The sequence below is a fragment of the Dendropsophus ebraccatus genome, chromosome 5 (genome assembly GCF_027789765.1).
Source record: "Dendropsophus ebraccatus isolate aDenEbr1 chromosome 5, aDenEbr1.pat, whole genome shotgun sequence".
NCBI lineage: Eukaryota > Metazoa > Chordata > Amphibia > Anura > Hylidae > Dendropsophus > Dendropsophus ebraccatus.
This window is the reverse complement of record NC_091458.1, coordinates 150,485,965-150,504,681: the sequence shown is the minus strand read 5'-3', so window position 1 is coordinate 150,504,681 and position 18,717 is coordinate 150,485,965. Positions and strand designations below refer to the sequence as shown.

The 18,717-nt window shown below is 46.8% G+C and overlaps 2 protein-coding genes across 3 annotated transcripts; one reads left to right on the top strand and one right to left on the bottom strand.

The window, feature by feature from the left end:
• The first annotated feature begins 330 nt into the window (after positions 1-330).
• LOC138793217 (ras-related protein Rab-39B-like) lies at positions 331-4,447 on the top strand. The gene is made up of 2 exons (XM_069971627.1): positions 331-572; positions 3,427-4,447. Exons 1-2 carry the CDS (start codon positions 358-360, stop codon positions 3,827-3,829), a joined length of 618 nt encoding a protein of 205 aa, XP_069827728.1. The 5' UTR covers positions 331-357; the 3' UTR covers positions 3,830-4,447.
• On the bottom strand, positions 3,911-18,523 carry TAF12 (TATA-box binding protein associated factor 12). Of its 2 annotated transcripts, none has more exons than XM_069971626.1 (6): positions 18,422-18,523; positions 8,062-8,319; positions 6,979-7,056; positions 6,718-6,832; positions 5,196-5,284; positions 3,911-4,198 (listed from the first exon to the last, which is right to left on the bottom strand). In XM_069971626.1, the coding sequence occupies exons 2-6, from the start codon at positions 8,233-8,235 to the stop codon at positions 4,163-4,165; spliced, it is 492 nt and encodes a 163-aa protein (XP_069827727.1). In that variant the 5' UTR covers positions 8,236-8,319; positions 18,422-18,523; the 3' UTR covers positions 3,911-4,162. The 2 variants fall into 2 exon arrangements, with proteins under 2 accessions (XP_069827727.1, XP_069827725.1); XM_069971624.1 differs by lacking the exon at positions 18,422-18,523 and adding an exon at positions 13,572-13,655.
• Between the last annotated feature and the right edge of the window lie 194 nt (positions 18,524-18,717).

The following is an 18,717-nucleotide window of genomic DNA, read 5'->3' as shown; positions in this document are numbered from 1 at the left end:
CGGAAAGTGCTAGAGCTCTTGGAAGGCGAGGAGGAAAAAACAAAAGCGCAAAAATGAAAATTGGCACCTGGTAATATGGGTCATTTGGGGCCTGGTCCTCAAAAGGTTAAACTGGTGCAGTACAGATTTAACAGATCGGCAAAAAAACACTGAACGTGTGCACAAGGCCTAAGATGGTGCTGGATAAAACATGTTCTACCTGCCCCCCCCCTGTCTGGACTTTACTGAAACAGACAAAGGAATGTTAACGGCAAGTGGAAACTTGAAACTGAGAAAGCATCACAGAGAAGGTGGGAGGGACGGGAGGAAATGGAATAGGGACCCAGTTTCCTGAAGATCTGAGCAGTCCTGGTCAGGATGGCATGTGCATGGGACTTCCAGTTCCGGGTGTTGTTACTGGGCGACTCTGGAGTAGGCAAAACCTCCCTCCTGAGAAGATACACAGAGGAGGCCTTCACAGAAACCACTGGGCCCACGGTCGGTGTAGACTTCTGTTCCCGAATAGAAGAGCCTGAGGCTGGAGTGAGAGTCAGGCTGCAGTTCTGGGACACAGCCGGACAGGAGCGTTACCGGTGAGGAGGATTTAAGGCATTGCATGATGAAATAAAACATTTCTGTTATTTATATGGTAATGTGTATAGGAATACTGGATTTTGAGAAAATTGGGGTTATTTATCCCTGCATTTTTATTTGGAAAAAAAATAGGAAGGAATTTGCAGACAGTGGGTGAGATTTATCAAACATGGTGTAAAGTGAAACTGGCTCAGTCGCCCCTAGCAACCAATCAGATTCCACCTTTCATTTTCCAAAGAGTCTGTGAGGAATGAAAGGTGGAATCTGATTGGTTGCTAGGGGCAACTGAGACAGTTTCACTTTACACCATGTTTGATAAATCTCCCCTAGTGTTAGTAAAGCACAATAAGGATGCCCATACACCTAATGATCTGATTGATGTTTTATTGGTTAGTTCAGGGGTGGGAAACTTTGGCTCTCCAGCTGTTGCAAAACTACAATTCCCATTCCCCTGCTATAGTCTGTTGTGCTAATCCGGTTGATAGATAAATGGAAGTCTTCCGAAAAGAAAGTTTTGGCACAGCTGGAGGGCCAAAGATTCCCCATCCCTAGGTTAGTTGATACTTTCACGTTAAGGCTGTGTTCACACCTGCATTTTCATTGCATTACTGCATCACTAATTAGCTGTATCCCCAGCCCCCACCCCAGACTGGTCACCCTGTATCCTTCTCTTTACTAATTGTCCTCTCTGACCCTTTTCCACATACCTGTAGCTTTAGGGCCCTATTCCATCGGACGATTATCGTTAAATCGTTCGAATCTAAACGATAATCGTTCGGTTGAAATGCAGTTAACGATTAACGACCGAACGAGAAATCGTTGATCGCTTTATAAGACCTGGACCTATTTTTATCGTTGCTCGTTCGCATTGAATAAGGCATCTTTCGGTCGTTCGCAATAGATACGAACGCAATAGCGAATAAATAGCAAAGAAAAAACTATCGCAATTATGATCATAAGTAACGATTATCGTTTCATGGAAGTGAGTAAACGTTTTCAGGTCTTTCGCAATAGCGGTCGTTTGAGGTCGTTAACGTTTATGCAAACGATAATTGTCCGGTGGAATAGGGCCCTTAGTCTTCCTCCTCCATAGTGCAGACTGTACAGGACCTGTAACAGTGACATGTTAAGGTCCTTTCGGTATGCTCTTTAATGTTACTGAATTGTCTCCTGGCTGCAGTTTTTCCCTCATTTAATATTATTATTATTATTATTATTATTATTAATAATCATGCTTTTATTTGCATAGCGCACACGGATTCCGCAGCACTTCACATAGTTTTGCCAATTATTGTGCAAAATTGAGGTAAAAAAAGCAGCAATTTTTGAAAATCATGGCAGAACGGTATCCAGGACAAGGACACCATTGAAAAGCATAAGTCTTTTTTGGTGGCCATGGCCCCCAAGCTACCACCCAAAACGGACCTATTATAATCCACCACTGTTCCAGACATAGCTAAAAGATAAGCCCCCTCACCCACTACTAGGTGGGGTGTTCAGATATCTTATCCTCCCTTTGAAATAAAATGGTGACCTGAGACTTTTGACGCTGCATGCCTTTTCCCTACAGGTGGTTTTAGGAAATGTACTAAATTGCAGCTAACAATGAAAGCAAATCTTCATGCACTTCACGTCTTTTTTAATTTTTTGCCACTACACATACCAATTCTTAAAATTTTAAAACAATGTTCAAGAAATTTCAGTTCTATCAGGAACAGATAGGCAAACTTAAGATCTAAGGGTCCTATTACACAGCCCGATGGGGGCCTGATAATAACTGTAAACGAGCGCCAATCTGCTAGATCGGCGCTCGTTTACTGGGCCTATTACACAGCCCGATAATCCTTTAACAAGGGCCGCATGGACATCGTTACTGAAGTCCTTGCTTAAGGTGTATATGTTACCTATCCATGGTCCAGGACTCCTCTTGTGGTCCGCTTCTCCCTGGGTCCCGTGCGCTGCACCTCCAGAGCAGCCCGTCTCAGCTAACAGGCCACTCAGCCAATCACTGGCCTCGGCGGTCCCGGCCAGCGATTGGCTGAGCGGCCAGTCAGCTCAGACAGGCCGCTCTAAAGCTGGAGTGCGCGGGACCCAGGGAGAAGCAGAGCGCAAGGGGAGCCCTGGGGCCTGGATAGGTAATGTATAGTTTGGAAATTGTCAGCCACCAGCGTGCACCACTATTACATGTAGCGATGCGCGGTCGGTGCCAGACAATTAGAGGTCCAAACCTACATCAACGATCAGCAGATGATCGTTGTCATCGGCTGATCGTTGTGTTTATTACACAGAGAGATAGTCAGCTGGATAAGGTTCCGTGTAATAGGGCCCTAAGGTTGTTGTGGCCACTCGTGTATACAATTCACAGTAATGGAAAGAAATGGAAGGATTCCTTATTCCCAGAAAATATCCAGGAAGTGGTATATTCTCTCCAGTCTGACACAGTGCTCTCTGCTGCCACCTCTGTCCATGTCAGGAACTGTCCAGAGCAGTAGCAAATCCGATAGGAAATCTCTCCTGCTCTAGACAGTTCCTGACATGGACAAAGGTGGCAGCAGAGGGTGGCAGCAGAGAGCACTGTCTCAGACTGGAAAAAATACACCACTTCCTGCAGGACATACAGCAGCTGATAATTATGAGTAGACTAGAGATCTTTAAATTATTTACAACTCTATATAACTTTCTGGGACTACTTCATTTAGAAAAAAAAATTATATAATATATATAATGATGTATTTTTTTGTTGTTGCTGGAGTGCCCCTTTAAGCCATAGTAAAAAAGCAACATATATAAAGAAAAAAAATGGTACAGTCAGAATTAGCAGCAGACACTAATCCTTTCCGCTCTTATTCCTAGGGCAGTGACTCGCTCCTACTACAGAAATGCTGCTTGCGTTATTCTTCTGTTTGACCTCACAGGACGGAAAACTTTTGACAGTATCCAAAACTGGTACCAGGAGGTAACAGAGCGTGCTCAGCCTCCTCCCCTTCTTTTCTTATTACTTGGAACTAAAAGTGATATGCGTGGGCAGAGAAGCGTACCTCGGGAAGAGGCGCAGAGTTTGGCCGACTCCATGAAAGCACCATACCTGGAGACCTCAGCACGAACTGGGAGCAATGTATCGGCAGCGCTCTCCCTTCTTAGCAGAGAACTGCTGAGAGCTGCGAGACAGGAGAAGCAGGCACCGATGGAGCACAGCTGTGGGGGATGCTCAGAAGGGGAGGAGAAGCCACAGAGGAAAATTTTATGTACATGTTAAAAACACAAGTGATGTCCGGGGCTGCTGAGAAACACAAAGATACCTCGTGCTCCTCTTCCAGAAAAAAAGCAAGACAGAGACTTTTCAGAATAACATTAATAATCTTTAATCAAACAAGCCCCTGTCTTTTATATATACAAAAGGTAATGACAGCTTAACGTATTCCCTGCCAGAGGGTTTTGTAACGCAGGACTAATATAAAGCCAAGTCCGCATTACTAGATGTGTGGATTCATCTCCAAAATTAGACTCTTCTCTGAAGAGGTGGTGCCTGCACTAGTTCCTGCAGGACAAAGGAGTCATACGAGGAGTGTGGGCATTACAGCCGGCTAGTCTACTTCTTCTGGGTTTTCTTTATTAAAGCCATTCTCTGTGGGAGAGAGGAAAAAATTATGAACACAATGGCCTTATACATATACATCGTTCACAATGGGACAGCTCAGAATTCAGGATTATTTTCAGATATTAAGAGGGTTTATTTGAGATCACCGCAGCCATTCTTTTTCCAGAATCAGTGCCACTGTTGTCCACAGGCTGTGCCTGGTATTGCATCTGAGTCTCTATTAAAAGGGGAACTCTCGCAAAAAAAAAAAAAAAAAATTCCCCAAAATTTTCCAAATCAACTGTTGTCAGAAAATCATACAGATTTATAAATTACTTACATTTAAAAAATCTCCAGTATTCCAGTACTTATCAGCTGCTGTATGTCCAGCATGAAGTGGTGTATTCTTTCCAGTCTGACACAGTGCTCTCTGCTGCCACCTCTGTCCATGTCAGGAACTGTCCAGAGCAGTAGCAAGTCCCCCACAGAAAACCCCTCCTGCGCTGGAAAGTTCCTGACATGGACAGAGGTGGCTGCAGAGAGCACTGTGTCAGACTGGAAAGAATACACCACTTCCTGCAGCACATACAGCAGCTGATAAGCAGTGGGAGACTGGAGATTTTTTTTTTTTAATTCACAAATCTGTAAAACTTTATGGTACCAGTTGATCAGAAGGGGAAAAAAATTATATATAACCCCTTACATCTGGCTTAAGAGGTAAAGAAAAGTACTGTTTAGGAAGTGGAACCATATGATAGAATGGCCTCAATTTGTTCAAATGAAATTACGGTATCAATAAATTAATTAGAAGATGGGCAATGATCAATACCGAGTGATTTACACCTGAACACATCAATAAGACCATCTATACTAGGTGCATAATCTTCACTCCTCGTCTTATGAAAAACATATAGCTGCTGCTGGGTCGGCTGCATGCGTCACAAAATGTGTCCTTTGTTGAGTATCAATGTTATTCATATCAGCTATCAGTGGTTTTAATGTTATGGCTGGGTCTGATGCTGATAGGTGCCACCAGTTTCTTTACCTGTTTATGAGCCTCAGTTGTACACGCCTTTTTATAGGGCCTGATCTCTTCTGATCCGAATCCGGGAATCCACATATTCCATTGTCTCTCTGAAATAGAAGGGGCATTGTCAGGGTTATGTTTTGCCCTCTCTTCTGTTAAATATATGTCACAAAATATGTTTTAATTTCAACAAATTTTAGGAAAAATGTCATGCTGCATGGGTAGCAATCTAAAATATTAAAGGCCGTCACACACGTAAGACATCTCAACTAAAGAATTGTTTGCCCTGCAGCATATCCTCCTATTTCCCAGTAAACTAGCATTTCTGAATGACCACTGAGCTTTGCTGTGACAGTCAGAGGTTTCCCCATTCCTTTACATATGGCAGTCTGATCGATAAGTCTCTATAGCAGCCGGAGGGATGGGGGCCTGCCATGGATGCCAGAGTACCCAGCCGTGTCTGCTGCACAGCATGTACAAGTAAGGGTTGATATTCCTGGTGGTGTTAGCAATATGGAGAATGATTTAGCTTTACTAGATTAGTGCTCCAAATAATGGAAGCTGTAGTACAATGTTTCCAAATGTAAAATACACTGCACTTGAGGGGAGGAATCAGAATCAGAGTATCATATTAGCAGTTCTGTGCTGGCAAAGACTTCGGACGAGAAGGATTTAGGGGTAGCGATTTTCTTAAAATGAGTCTTCAGTGCAACCAGGCGTTAGGGAAAGCTAATGGTATGCCGGGCTGTGTGTGTGTGTGTGTGTGTATTTTCTGAGCTGTATATATAAAAAAGTATGTTGGGATGTGTTTGCATATACAGTGGTACCTCGGTTCTCGAACTTAATTGGTTCCGGGAGGCAGTTTGAGAACCAAGCAGTGTCTTCCCATAGGAAATAATGTAAATGTGCTTAATTGGTTCCAGCAGCCGCCAATAATTACCTACAATCCTCATTTATTACACTGATAAGTGCTCAGTATAATCACTACAGTACAGTACAGAACAGCATTATACTGTACAGGACATTAAACATAAGAAATGTTCATCAGAACCAGCAATTATAGTACATTAGTCACCAACTCCTCACCCATCCTTTACTGTATAGCGTCCCCCCCATCCAAGCACTGTAATGTATGGGAGATGGTGGTGCACTGCCTGTACTACTACTGCACTGTATATACACTCCAGCAGTCTTATACAGCACTGTACTGTATGTGAAGCCTCACCACTGCTTAACTCGCCAGGTACAACCCACCATCCACGCTCGCAAAAACGTTTGAAAACCGAGCAAAGTTCGAATTCCAAACACTACTTCTGGGTAAATTTTCGTTCGAATACCAAGCAGTTCGAGTTCCAAAGCGTTCGAAAACCGAGGTATTACTGTATATATATATATATACACATACACACACACACATATATATATATACAATGGTATTGTCATTTTCCTTCTGGTGCGGCTATTTTTTACCAATACAAGCATCTAAAAGCTGTGTGCCCACATTCGCATGTTTGATGTGTTTTTGGATGGTTAGAATTACCTAGATGTAGCTGAACGTCTTTAACTTCAAGCGTGTTGGATTTGCGGTGTCGGGCCAGCTGGCAGGCTGCAGACACCACACTCTCAATGAAGTCATCTGCGATCTGGAGGAGCATCTGTAACAGAAGAAATTCACTAACAGAAGTGTGCCTGATCAATTTTGACCAACGTAAAAACTATGCAAGCTGAACGCCAGTAGAGATGAGGTGCAAAAAATTTTTTGCTACCATATTTTTAGGCTTTGTTTTCTCTCTTGCCTCACCTCTTCCACATCCTCATCTAACTGTTCATTTGGATCCACTTCTCGTACCAAATCGTGAAGCTTCTTTTTAGTTAGGACCTAACAGAGAACATAAAAGGGATAAGAAATGTAGGAAAATGGAAAATATGGTAAGGGTAACAATAAGTAAGCTGGAACAAAATAGATGCCCTATTTACCTAGCTATATCCTCAGGCATTTAGGTCTTATACAACACAACCTCAAACAGCCCATCAAGGACGAGAGAATGAGATATTAATGAACGGATAGATTGCCGCATCTCCCATATTTATATAGATGGTATACAAAATGCATCAGATATGTCAAGTGGCTATGAGAGTAACCATTTATTGAACCTCTGGTATGGGAATGGGCACTCATTTCAAAAAGGTTTTGATTGGTTGGGGTTAAGTGTTTTGTTTTGTTTTTGCCACCTCCCTGAGCATAATAAAAAATGATGCTCAGATTTTCTAAATTGCTTATACTGTACAATGCAACACAATATTATATTGTGGTACCGTCAGATCTGTGATCTACTAGTACAGCTTGCCCGTACTAGGGAAAGATCAGAGGCAGCATGAGCAAATATTACTTTACTGAAAGAGTAGTAGATGCTTTGAACCTCCATGTGGTAGGTGGAGATGAGCGAACCTGGAGCATGCTGGAGTCCATCCGAACCCGATCTTCCGGCATTTGATTATCGGTGGCTGCTGAAGTTGGATAAAGCCCTAAGGCTATGTGGAAAACATGGATATAGTCATTGGCTGTATCCATGTTTTCCAGACAACCTTAGAGCTTTATCCAAGTTCAGCAGCCACAGCTAATCAAATGCAGATCGTTCGGGTTCGGATGGACTCGAACCCGAACCCGGTTCGCTCATCTCTAGTGGTAGGTAAATCTACAATAACAAAATGTAAACCTGCCTGGGATGAATATATATCTATTCTAGTATAAAAAAGGAAATACTAAAAGGGCTGACTAAATGCACCAGGTGGTCTTATTCTGCCAACAATCTTCTCTGTTTCTATCGGCAAAGTGTAATAGTAAACAGTTTTTTTGCAGCATGTAAGGAGGTCACAGACTCACCTGGTTAGCATCAGGACTTGCACGTCCTCCTCCTGCTGCTGCTCCAGGTACTTTGTTACCTGGAGTACTGTTGGCCATGGTTGGTTCCTGCTTCACGGTGGCGGAGGCAGACATGGTGGTGGGAGAGGAAAAGCTGGACAGGTTGATGAGCGTGGATGCTCCGAATTGGTTCATAATCTGGAGTGCCTTCCCTCTTAGCTCACCCAGGCGGGATACGTCTGCACGCTGCTTTGGGGTATGGGGCCCAGGCCCTAGAAGCTGTGATCAAAACGGTTTAAGATTAGTTATATGGACCTTTACAAAAATGACACCTTGTAAAATAGGCTACCTGCTTTATAGAAGATTTGCTTAGAGGAGAAGTCCGGCAATAAAAACAAAAACAATATACACTTATTACGGGAAATGCTTATAAAGTGTTTTTTTCCCTGCACTTACTACTGCATCAAGGCTTCACTTCCCGGATAACATGGTGATGTCACTTCCTGGATAAAATGGTGATGTCACTTCCTGGATAACATGGTGATGTCACTTCCTGGATAACATGGTGATGTCACAACGCGACTCCCAGAGCTGTGCGGCTGTGACTGCTGGAGAGGATGGTGGCAGGGGGACACAGGGCACTGGAGGGACACTGAGCATCCCTCTGCCATCATCCTCTCCAGTAGCCACAGCCGCACAGCTCTGGGAGTCGGGTTGTGACATCACCATGTTATCCAGGAAGTGACATCACCATTTTTTTTTTTTTATCTATCCAGGAAGTGACCACCATTTTTTTATGCAGGAAGTGACATCACCATTTTTTTTTTTTTTTTTTTTTTTTTTTTTTTTTTTTTTTTATATCCAGGAAGTGACATCACCATTTTTTATCCAAGAAGTGACATCACCATTTTTTTTTTTTTTTTTAAATCCAGGAAGTGACATCACCATTTATTTATTTTTTTAAATCCAGGAAGTGACATCACCTTGCTGTCCATGCAAGATGTTAGTTGTAGTTTTGCAATAGCTGAAGAACTAAGGCTCCCCTACCCCTGGTATAGTTGGTTGGGCTAATCTGGTTGGTAGATAAATGGAAATCTTACAAAAACATCAGACAAACAGGATTTGTAACTAGAAACAATTTCCTGCAGATAAAGGCCACGGCTATATTACATTTCACAGGAGACAGTAAGTGACACACAAGGTGCAGCCTCTTCTTACTCACTGTTATGTGGCATATGGCAGCACCATAGATGACCACTAGTCTTACACTCTCATACATAACACTCACTTAATGCATGCTGCTTCTGCATCTCTCATTCATCACAATGTAAGGGTCACGCCACTCAGCGCCACTTCTTTAATGTGAATGCAGGACTGGAAACACTTAGTATTAGACATGGTCATAGGTCAGCTAGATACTCCTTTCCAGTATATAGCCGATATGTCAGCGGGTTCTACAGGCCCTTTTTGATGTGAGTTTTTGAGTTAAAGGGAACCTGTCACCCCCCATGCCGGGGTGACAGGCTCCCGCCCCCCCCCGTTAGAGCCCCCTATACTCACCTAATCCCGCCAGGTCCCGCTTCTGGAGGTGGTCGGGTGATGAAGATCTCAGCCGCTGCAGCCCGGCACGCGCGCTGAGAGAGGAGTCCAACACCCATAAAGAATGACAGGAGAGTCCAGCGCTCCGTCATTCTCTATGAGCGTTGGACTCATCTCTCAGCGCGCGCGCCGGGTCATGTTTTTTTTTTTATTGCAGAAATCAGTAGTATAAGCGATTTTAAGAAACTCTGTAATAGGTTTTATCAGCCAAAAAAGCCTCCTTCTGTACTCAAGAAGCAATCTCCCAGCCTCCCCCCCTGACTTCTTATCTGTGCATTATCAGGCAAACACGTCTTCATTACAGAGAAGCCAGTGAAGACGGGTTCTGCTCTCTCCATTGTAAGCCTATGAAGGGGGGAGGGGCCGAGGGAGATGAGGGAGCAGGAAGGGGGAGGGGCCGAGGGAGATGAGGGAGCAGGAAGAGGTGACATGAAGGTCAGCTGTTTGTAGACTCTCTGGGCACCTAAACCGCAGGATTCTGGGGTCAGAAAGGTCAGTGCTTATCTATGAACTTACTGAGAAAAGATTGCAGGGTGTTGTGCTGTGCAGGACTGCTCCGTGCTCAGTCACTCCTAACAGCCCCTCCCCTCTCCATAGCCACATAATGGAGACAGAAATCCTGCTTCATTTGAAGTGAGGGGGGAGGCTGGGAGATTGCTTTTTCCGTACAGAAGGAAACTCTTTTAGTACATAAAACCTATTACAGAGTTTCTTAAAATCGCTTGTACTGTTGATATTTAATGTTTTCAGAAAAATGACCCTGAAATGACAGTTACGCTTTAACTTAGATCCCCATCTGTGCAGAGGAGGAAGGAGTTCTGTTATATATGTTTTGTAGTCTCAATAAAGACGTGTAAAAATACTTGGTATCCAGAAATTGTCTAATAATAAGGTCTGTAAATCCCACTAATAATAAGGTCAGGATCCCACTATGGCCAACAGGGAACCCTGCAGACCGATACGCCAGAACATCCGCCTAGACTGCACTAAGCTTGTAAATGTGAGGAGCGCCAAGTCATACTCACCTGCCCTGATCCCCAACTGCTGCTGTTCCAATGTCGCCCCACTCCCTACCCATTACTCCTGGCTCCTTTCATAAATCACCTCAGCAGGAACTGCCTCCTCATCCAATCACAGGAATCAGCAGTGATAAGTGGGAAACAGGAGGTGCGACAACAACAGCTTCAGGGAATTGGGGTTGGTGAGTATGACCTTATATTGTTAAAGTGGTCGGACACTTTATAGTGTACCTTAAAGAGCTAAAATCAGACTCCCCTCCTCCTCCAGACTGCTGTCCTGCTCTGTGGCGAGTCTGTCCATAAGATGGCCGACAAGAAGGAGCATGTGACCATGCCCCGCCCCCAAGGTCCTCTATATACAGGCTCAGTGGTGGACACTAAGGGGCGGGGCATGGTCACATGCTCCTCCATCTTATGGACAGAATCACCACAGAGCAGGGCAGGACAGCACAGCCTGGAGGAGAGGAGTCTGATTTTACCTCTATGAGGTACACAGGGAGCATCTGTCAGTATATACAGTGAGTACACTTACTAATACTGTACACTGAACTATTTTACTATGAAGTGGCCAATCCCTTTAAAGTGTACCTGTCATTTAAACAAAACAAAAAAAACAAACAACATTTGACAAGTCGAGATTGCTGGAACGTGACCACCACAGTCCCATAGACCTAGTAGTACATCTCAGTCATGCAGCAAAGAGCTAAGAAAAAACGCATTTAGATCATACCTTTCCTGACTCTTTCTAGTCATGGGCCTGAACACCCGGACCCCGACCCTTCAAAATAACTGACATAATCCTAAATAAAAACCATCACACTGCTCCCTGAATATTACAGGCATGAGGCGATGCTGAACACTCGCATTTTGGGGAATTAAGGTAAAAAAAAAGATGGTAATGAAGGACCTTGCAAGCACAGCGGGCCCTGAGTATTACTGCACATGCATGGGATATGGGACTCCATTACAGCTATGTCACTGGGGGGGGGGGGGTTAGGGTTAAGAATACTTAAAGGGAACCAATCAGCATAAACCTAATACACCATGCAAATGCATCTAACACACTTTGCAAACATATGTATTCCCAGCCCATTACTTCGAGCGCTATATACAAGTTCTGTTCATCTAGGCGACGGGGGCGGTGCCTGGGGCTGTACAAGGATATAATCACCCATCTATGGGCGCCATTCACTCCGCTTATCCTTCCTGCTTCACACAACGGCCGTGATTTCCATGGAACTTACATAGTGCTGCAGGCTGAAGGGATCCCGGCCGGAGTGTACACACTGATCACTAGCGACGCCGTAGAGAAATTACATATAACATATGTGGGGAGTTCTGATGCGGGTGCATTCGTGTGCTAAGTGGTGCTAAACATCATCCGGCCAGTACTGCAGGTCTCATACGAGGTCTGAACACCGCCTGATATTGTATTCCAGGTACTGATTACATAACTACAAGTATATGTAATGTAGCGAGGCCGGTCTAGTCTCATTACACTGCCATCAATGATCTCTGTAGTACTCACACTCTGCTATTCCATCTGACAAAATGGAAATGTGAGAACACGGCCATATTCATGACTGATGTGTTATACACGATCACACAGGTAAAACCTTGTGAATACATATACAGTCAGAGGAGTGGACAATTCTAGGCAGACCCCTGTGAGTGAAGGCGGCAGCTGACCATCATAGACCATGCATAATATATATATAATATATCCAGCACTGTATAGAAGCGGCATCCTGCTACCTCTGGTGACATGTACACAAGTCCCTCTCTGACCGCGGGACTAATGACACCATCTGATGTCCTCATAGTGATCCATGGCGCTGTTAGTTCTGGTTAGGCCAGGACTTGTATTACGTTCAGCCTTAGGCCTTATTCTCACGTCCTGTGAAATTGTCTGTGGATGCGGATCTACAACAACAAACAATTTTGGGGCCCAGTAAATCCTATTAGTCTATTCAGACTATCTGTGCCACGCAAAAATAGAGGTGGATGACGGCATGGATCGCACGTGACCTGTCACTGCTCCCCCCCCAATGTGTGGCAGCACATCCCCCAGAGCCAGTATTCACATATTGACCCGCAGTGGCGTAGTTCCCCGATGTTTGTTCTCCTGGCGCACAAATGACAGAAGAGAGCAATAGTGGACTACAACGGTGCAGCTCAATATGTAGGTGCCAGCTCGATGATATGCGCTGTTACATGTGACAGGGGTTGGGGGTCGGGAGGCGCTGGTGCTGTGTATGCCGGCTCTGGGGGATATGCTACTACGTGTGACAGGGGTTTGGGAGATCAGGAGGTGCTGGTGCTATCTTGGGAATGGGGGTTGGATGGAGATGGATGGTGTTAATACATTGTCAGCAGCTGCCGGGGGGGGGCACATTCAGGCTGGCGGGATGAGCTGCCAGCGGCTGTCCAGGGGGTGGGGTGCTGTGGGATGTGCTGCCAGCGGCTGTCCAGGGGGTGAGGGGCTGCTGTGGGGATGCGTTGCCAGCAGCTGTCCGGGGAGTTAGGGGGTGCTATGAGGATGCACTGCCAGCGGCTGTGGAGAGTGTGGGGTGCTGTGGGGATACGTTGCCGGCGTGACCAGGCTCAGCATGATAGGAGACAACAAGGCTCTGCATGTCACAGAGGGGGACTGCGGGGCTTAGCATAATACCTACACATAACACATTTGGACATGGATGTAAAAAAGAATGGTTTTCCACAGATCCAATCACATTTCCGGTGTTCCATCCCGCAGTCAGCGCCCGGGGGAGGCTGCAGATTTAGTAGACACAAGCCAGCAGTGCGGGAGTTAATGAGGCTGTACGGCTGAGATACCAGGTATCACTACACTCAGCATAGATACCAGGTATCACTGCACTCAGCGGGGCTCATGCTGACACGCTTCTTACTTACAGCCAGCTGAGCATCTAGCTCGGTAATGACATCGCACACGGCGGTGGGACCGCTGAGCACACACGTCATGGTCACCGGCTTCTGTGGACAGAGATACACAGAGCGTGTGAGCGAGAGATGCACAGAACCTCCACAACCTCCTAACATTCTAACATCTGCCCCCCCAGTCCAGAACCTCACTCACCCTCGCAGGAACCTTAGAAACCTTAACATTCAAACACTATCTGACTCCTTTCTGCCACTCTCCACCATATACTCTCTGAACGATACTGACACAGCCGCAACCTTCTACAATTCCACAATAACCTTCCGCCCTCGACTCTGTTGCCCCTCTCACGAAAAAGAGAACACGAAGCACGAACAGACAGCCTTGGCACACCGACCTAACCAAACAACTAAGGCTGCATTCACACGTTCCGGGAAGTTGTCCGTGCTCACGGACAATTTTACAGCCCATTGCTTTCTATGGGGCTTTTCAGATGTTCCGTGATTTCACGGATCCATGATCCGTTCCGTTGAAAAATGTCATTACTTGGAACGGATGCACGGAAAGGATTCCCCATAGAAATCAATGAGATCCGTGTTTTTACGGATGTACACGGATGTGACATGTGATGTAATCAATGTCATTTAAAATGCTGTAAGACAGATCCGTGAAAAAAACGGACACGGATACAAAACGGATGCAAAACGGACTGTTTTGCACGGATCACGGAGGTTGCTGCCGGACCACAATCACAGACCAGGAAAATCACTGAACGTGTGAATGCAGCCTAAGGTGAGTGTCCAGAGCTGCTGAGCGGCGCTGGAAGAAGACCGACTCTGAGGAACACTTCCAAACATACAGACGAGCACTCCTTGAGTTCAAATCTGCCCTCAGCTCTGCTAAACAGGATTACTTTTCTTCCCCCATATCTTCCTTATCTCATAACCCTAGGCAACTGTTTAACACTTTCAACTCTCTTTTCTCCCCCCCCCCCCCACCTCTCTCATCTCTGCTGAGGACTTTGCCACATTCTTCAAGCAGAAAATCGATGACATCAGAGTAAGCTTCACCTCACAGTCCCCTCAGCCCCCCTCATGCCCGTCCAGTGCTTTTCCCCACTACCTCACCTCTCCACCATCACTGAAGAACATCTCTCCAAACTACTCTCCTCATCACATCTCACCACCTGTGCACTTGACCCAATCCCATCCCACCTTATTCCCAACCTCTCCTCAGCGCTAACCCATCTCTTCAATCTACATGTAACCATCACACCCATCCTTACACAGCCATCCCTTGACCCTACCTCCTTATCCAGCTACGGCCCCATATCACTTCTCCGCTCTGCCTCAAAACTCCTGGAACAACCTGTCTACCATGAACTAGCCTCCCACCTTGCATCCAACTTGCTTTTTGACTCCCTGCAATCCGGCTTCCGCCCCCACCACTCCACAGAAACTGCCCTCACCAAAGTGGCCAATGACCTGCTAACCGCCAAAGCCTCATGCCACTACTCTGTGCTCCTTCTCCTTGACCTATCTTCTGCCTTCGACACAGTTAACCATTCTCTCCTCTCACAAATTCTCTCATCCCTTGGCGTCACTTGCTCAGCCCTCTCCCCTCTCCTGGATCTCCTCTTACCTCTCCAGCCGCACTTTTAGTGTCCCCCATTCTCACACCACCTACTCTCCTCATCCCCTTACAGTTGGTGTTCCCCAAGGCTCTGTCCTCGGGCCTCCTCTTCTCCATCTATACCTTTGGCTTGGGACATATCATAGAGTCCCACGGCTTCAGGTATCACCTCTACGCCGATGACACTCAGATCTACTCTAGTCCAGATGTCACCTCTTTGCTATCCAGGATTCCAGAGTGTATCAGCCATATCTTCCTTCTTCTCCTCCCGCTTTCTAAAGCTCAACATGAACAAAACAGAACTAATCATCTTCCCCCCATCTCACAGTCTAATCTGTCAATCACTATCAATGGCTGCACTCTGTCCCCTGTCCCCCAAGTCCGCTGCCTCAGGGTCACCTTTTAAACCCCATATTCAGGCCCTAACCACCTCCTGCCACCTTCACCTCAAAAACATTTCCAGAATCCGCTCTTTTCTCACCCGACTCCACCAAACTGCTGGTCCATGCTCTCATTATCTCCCGCTTGGACTACTGTAACATCCTCCTCTCTGGCCTTCCAGCTAACTCCCTTGATCCCCCTCCAGTCTATCCTTACCTCTGCTGCCCAACTAATCCACCTTTCCCCTCCTCCCTCTGCCTCTCCCCTCTGCCAATCCCTCCACTGGCTCCCCATTGGCCAACGTATTCACTTTAAACTGTTGACCATGATGTACAAGGCCGTCCACAACCTGTCCCCTCCGTATATCTCTGACCTGATATTCTGCTACCGTCCCTCACGCAACCTTCGCTCCTCCAGTGACCTCCCCCCGCGCTCCCCCCTTGTTCGTACCTCACACAACCGCCTCCAAGACTTTGCCCGAGCCTCCCCCATACTCTGGAACTCGCTACCCCGACACATCCAGCTCTCATCCACCATCAAGTCCTTCAAATGTAACCTGAAAACCCATCTCTTCAAACTAGGCTACAACCTACAATAACTCTGCATCCCACTGTGACCGGCTGCACTTTACCCCGTCTCTCTCCCCCATTTGCCTTCATGTAATGTGTCCTGATCTTGTAACGTTCCTGTTTGTTACCTCTATCTATTGTACAGCTCTCTGGAATTAAGGGCGCTCTATAAATAAATAATAACAGAAAACACTGAGACAGAGGGGGCGCTGCTGTACACCAGGATACTACACATACACTGACAGAGGGGGCGCTGCTGTACACAGGATACTACACATACACTGACAGAGGGGGCGCTGCTGTACACAGGATACTACACATACACTGACAGAGGGGGCGCTGCTGTACACCGGGATACTACACATACACTGACAGAGGGGGCGCTGCTGTACACAGGGTACTACACATACACTGACAGAGGGGGCGCTGCTGTACACAGGATACTACACATACACTGACAGAGGGGGCGCTGCTGTACACCGGGATACTACAGAATACACTGACAGAGGGGGCGCTGCTGTACACCCCGATACTACACATACACTGACAGAGGGGGCGCTGCTGTACACAGGGTACTACACATACAGACAGAGGGGGCGCTGCTGTACACAGGATACTACACATACACTGACAGAGGGGGCGCTGCTGTACACAGGGTACTACACATACACTGACAGAGGGGGCGCTGCTGTACACAGGGTACTACACATACACTGACAGAGGGGGCGCTGCTGTACACAGGATACTACACATACACTGACAGAGGGGGCGCTGCTGTACACAGGATACTACACATACACTGACAGAGGGGGCGCTGCTGTACACCGGGATACTACACATACACTGACAGAGGGGGCGCTGCTGTACACAGGGTACTACACATACACTGACAGAGGGGGCGCTGCTGTACACAGGATACTACACATACACTGACAGAGGGGGCGCTGCTGTACACCGGGATACTACAGAATACACTGACAGAGGGGGCGCTGCTGTACACCCCGATACTACACATACACTGACAGAGGGGGCGCTGCTGTACACAGGGTACTACACATACAGACAGAGGGGGCGCTGCTGTACACAGGATACTACACATACACTGACAGAGGGGGCGCTGCTGTACACAGGATACTACACATACACTGACAGAGGGGGCGCTGCTGTACATAGGATACTACACATACACTGACAGAGGGGGCGCTGCTGTACACAGGGTACTACACATACACTGACAGAGGGGGCGCTGCTGTACACAGGATACTACACATACACTGACAGAGGGGGCGCTGCTGTACACAGGATACTACACATACACTGACAGAGGGGGCGCTGCTGTACACAGGATACTACACATACACTGACAGAGGGGGCGCTGCTGTACACAGGGTACTACACATACACTGACAGAGGGGGCGCTGCTGTACACAGGGTACTACAGAATACACTGACAGAGGGGGCGCTGCTGTACACCGGGTACTACACATACACTGACAGAGGGGGCGCTGCTGTACACAGGATACTACACATACAGACAGAGGGGGCGCTGCTGTACACAGGGTACTACACATACACTGACAGAGGGGGCGCTGCTGTACACATACACTGACAGAGGGGGCGCTGCTGTACACAGGGTACTACACATACACTGACAGAGGGGGCGCTGCTGTACACATACACTGACAGAGGGGGCGCTGCTGTACACAGGATACTACAGAATACACTGACAGAGGGGGCGCTGCTATACACTGGGCACTACACATACACTGACAGAGGGGGCGCTGCTGTACACCAGGGTACTACACATACACAGGGGGTCACCTGCACATAGGGACCACAGCCTGGGCACTCACCATGGTCACACACTCAGATCATCGCCACCTACTGTCACACAATGCTGCAGACTATTACACTCCAAAAGCCGCAGAGCTCTGCTGTACAGTGTACACAAGTCAAAGACCACTCACTTCCCATAGGCTGCAGAAAGAAAACGCAACCCAATGTGAACAGGCTCCATCACTAAAGGAGCCCCCTTACTACCCCCCCTTCAGCAATCACTCAACTACAGGGACACAGGCGCCATTTCCTTCTACAAAAGAAACTTTATTCCCCTCACAGAAGCCGCTCAGGCAGCACCGACCACCGAGACTCCTAGAACCCAGCGCAACTAACCCCCACAACATTCACCGCAAACTACAGGTGTGAACAGGGACGGAGAGAAGCGCGCGCACAGCCCAGTCACCGACAGGCGCGGGAGACACATACACACCGCACGTCCTCACCTAAACTCCGCTTTCTCACCGACCGGAAGTACGTCACCCACTCGGCTCGCGGCGCATGCGTGAGGACGACTAATCGAACAAGTCCCTCCCCTTTGTTTTTGCTTCTTTCTTTTTTTTTTTCTTTTTTCTTGGCCACAATAACTTTATAGACACAATCATGCCAAGCGTGAAAATGCATATCATTTACATGTTATTCATGCCGTCCAATAAAAGACGTAGACTGTAGAAAGTAGGCGTAACCGCGGCCGGCTGTTTCCCGTGATGCTCTAGTAATTTGCATACGTGTGTGAATAATG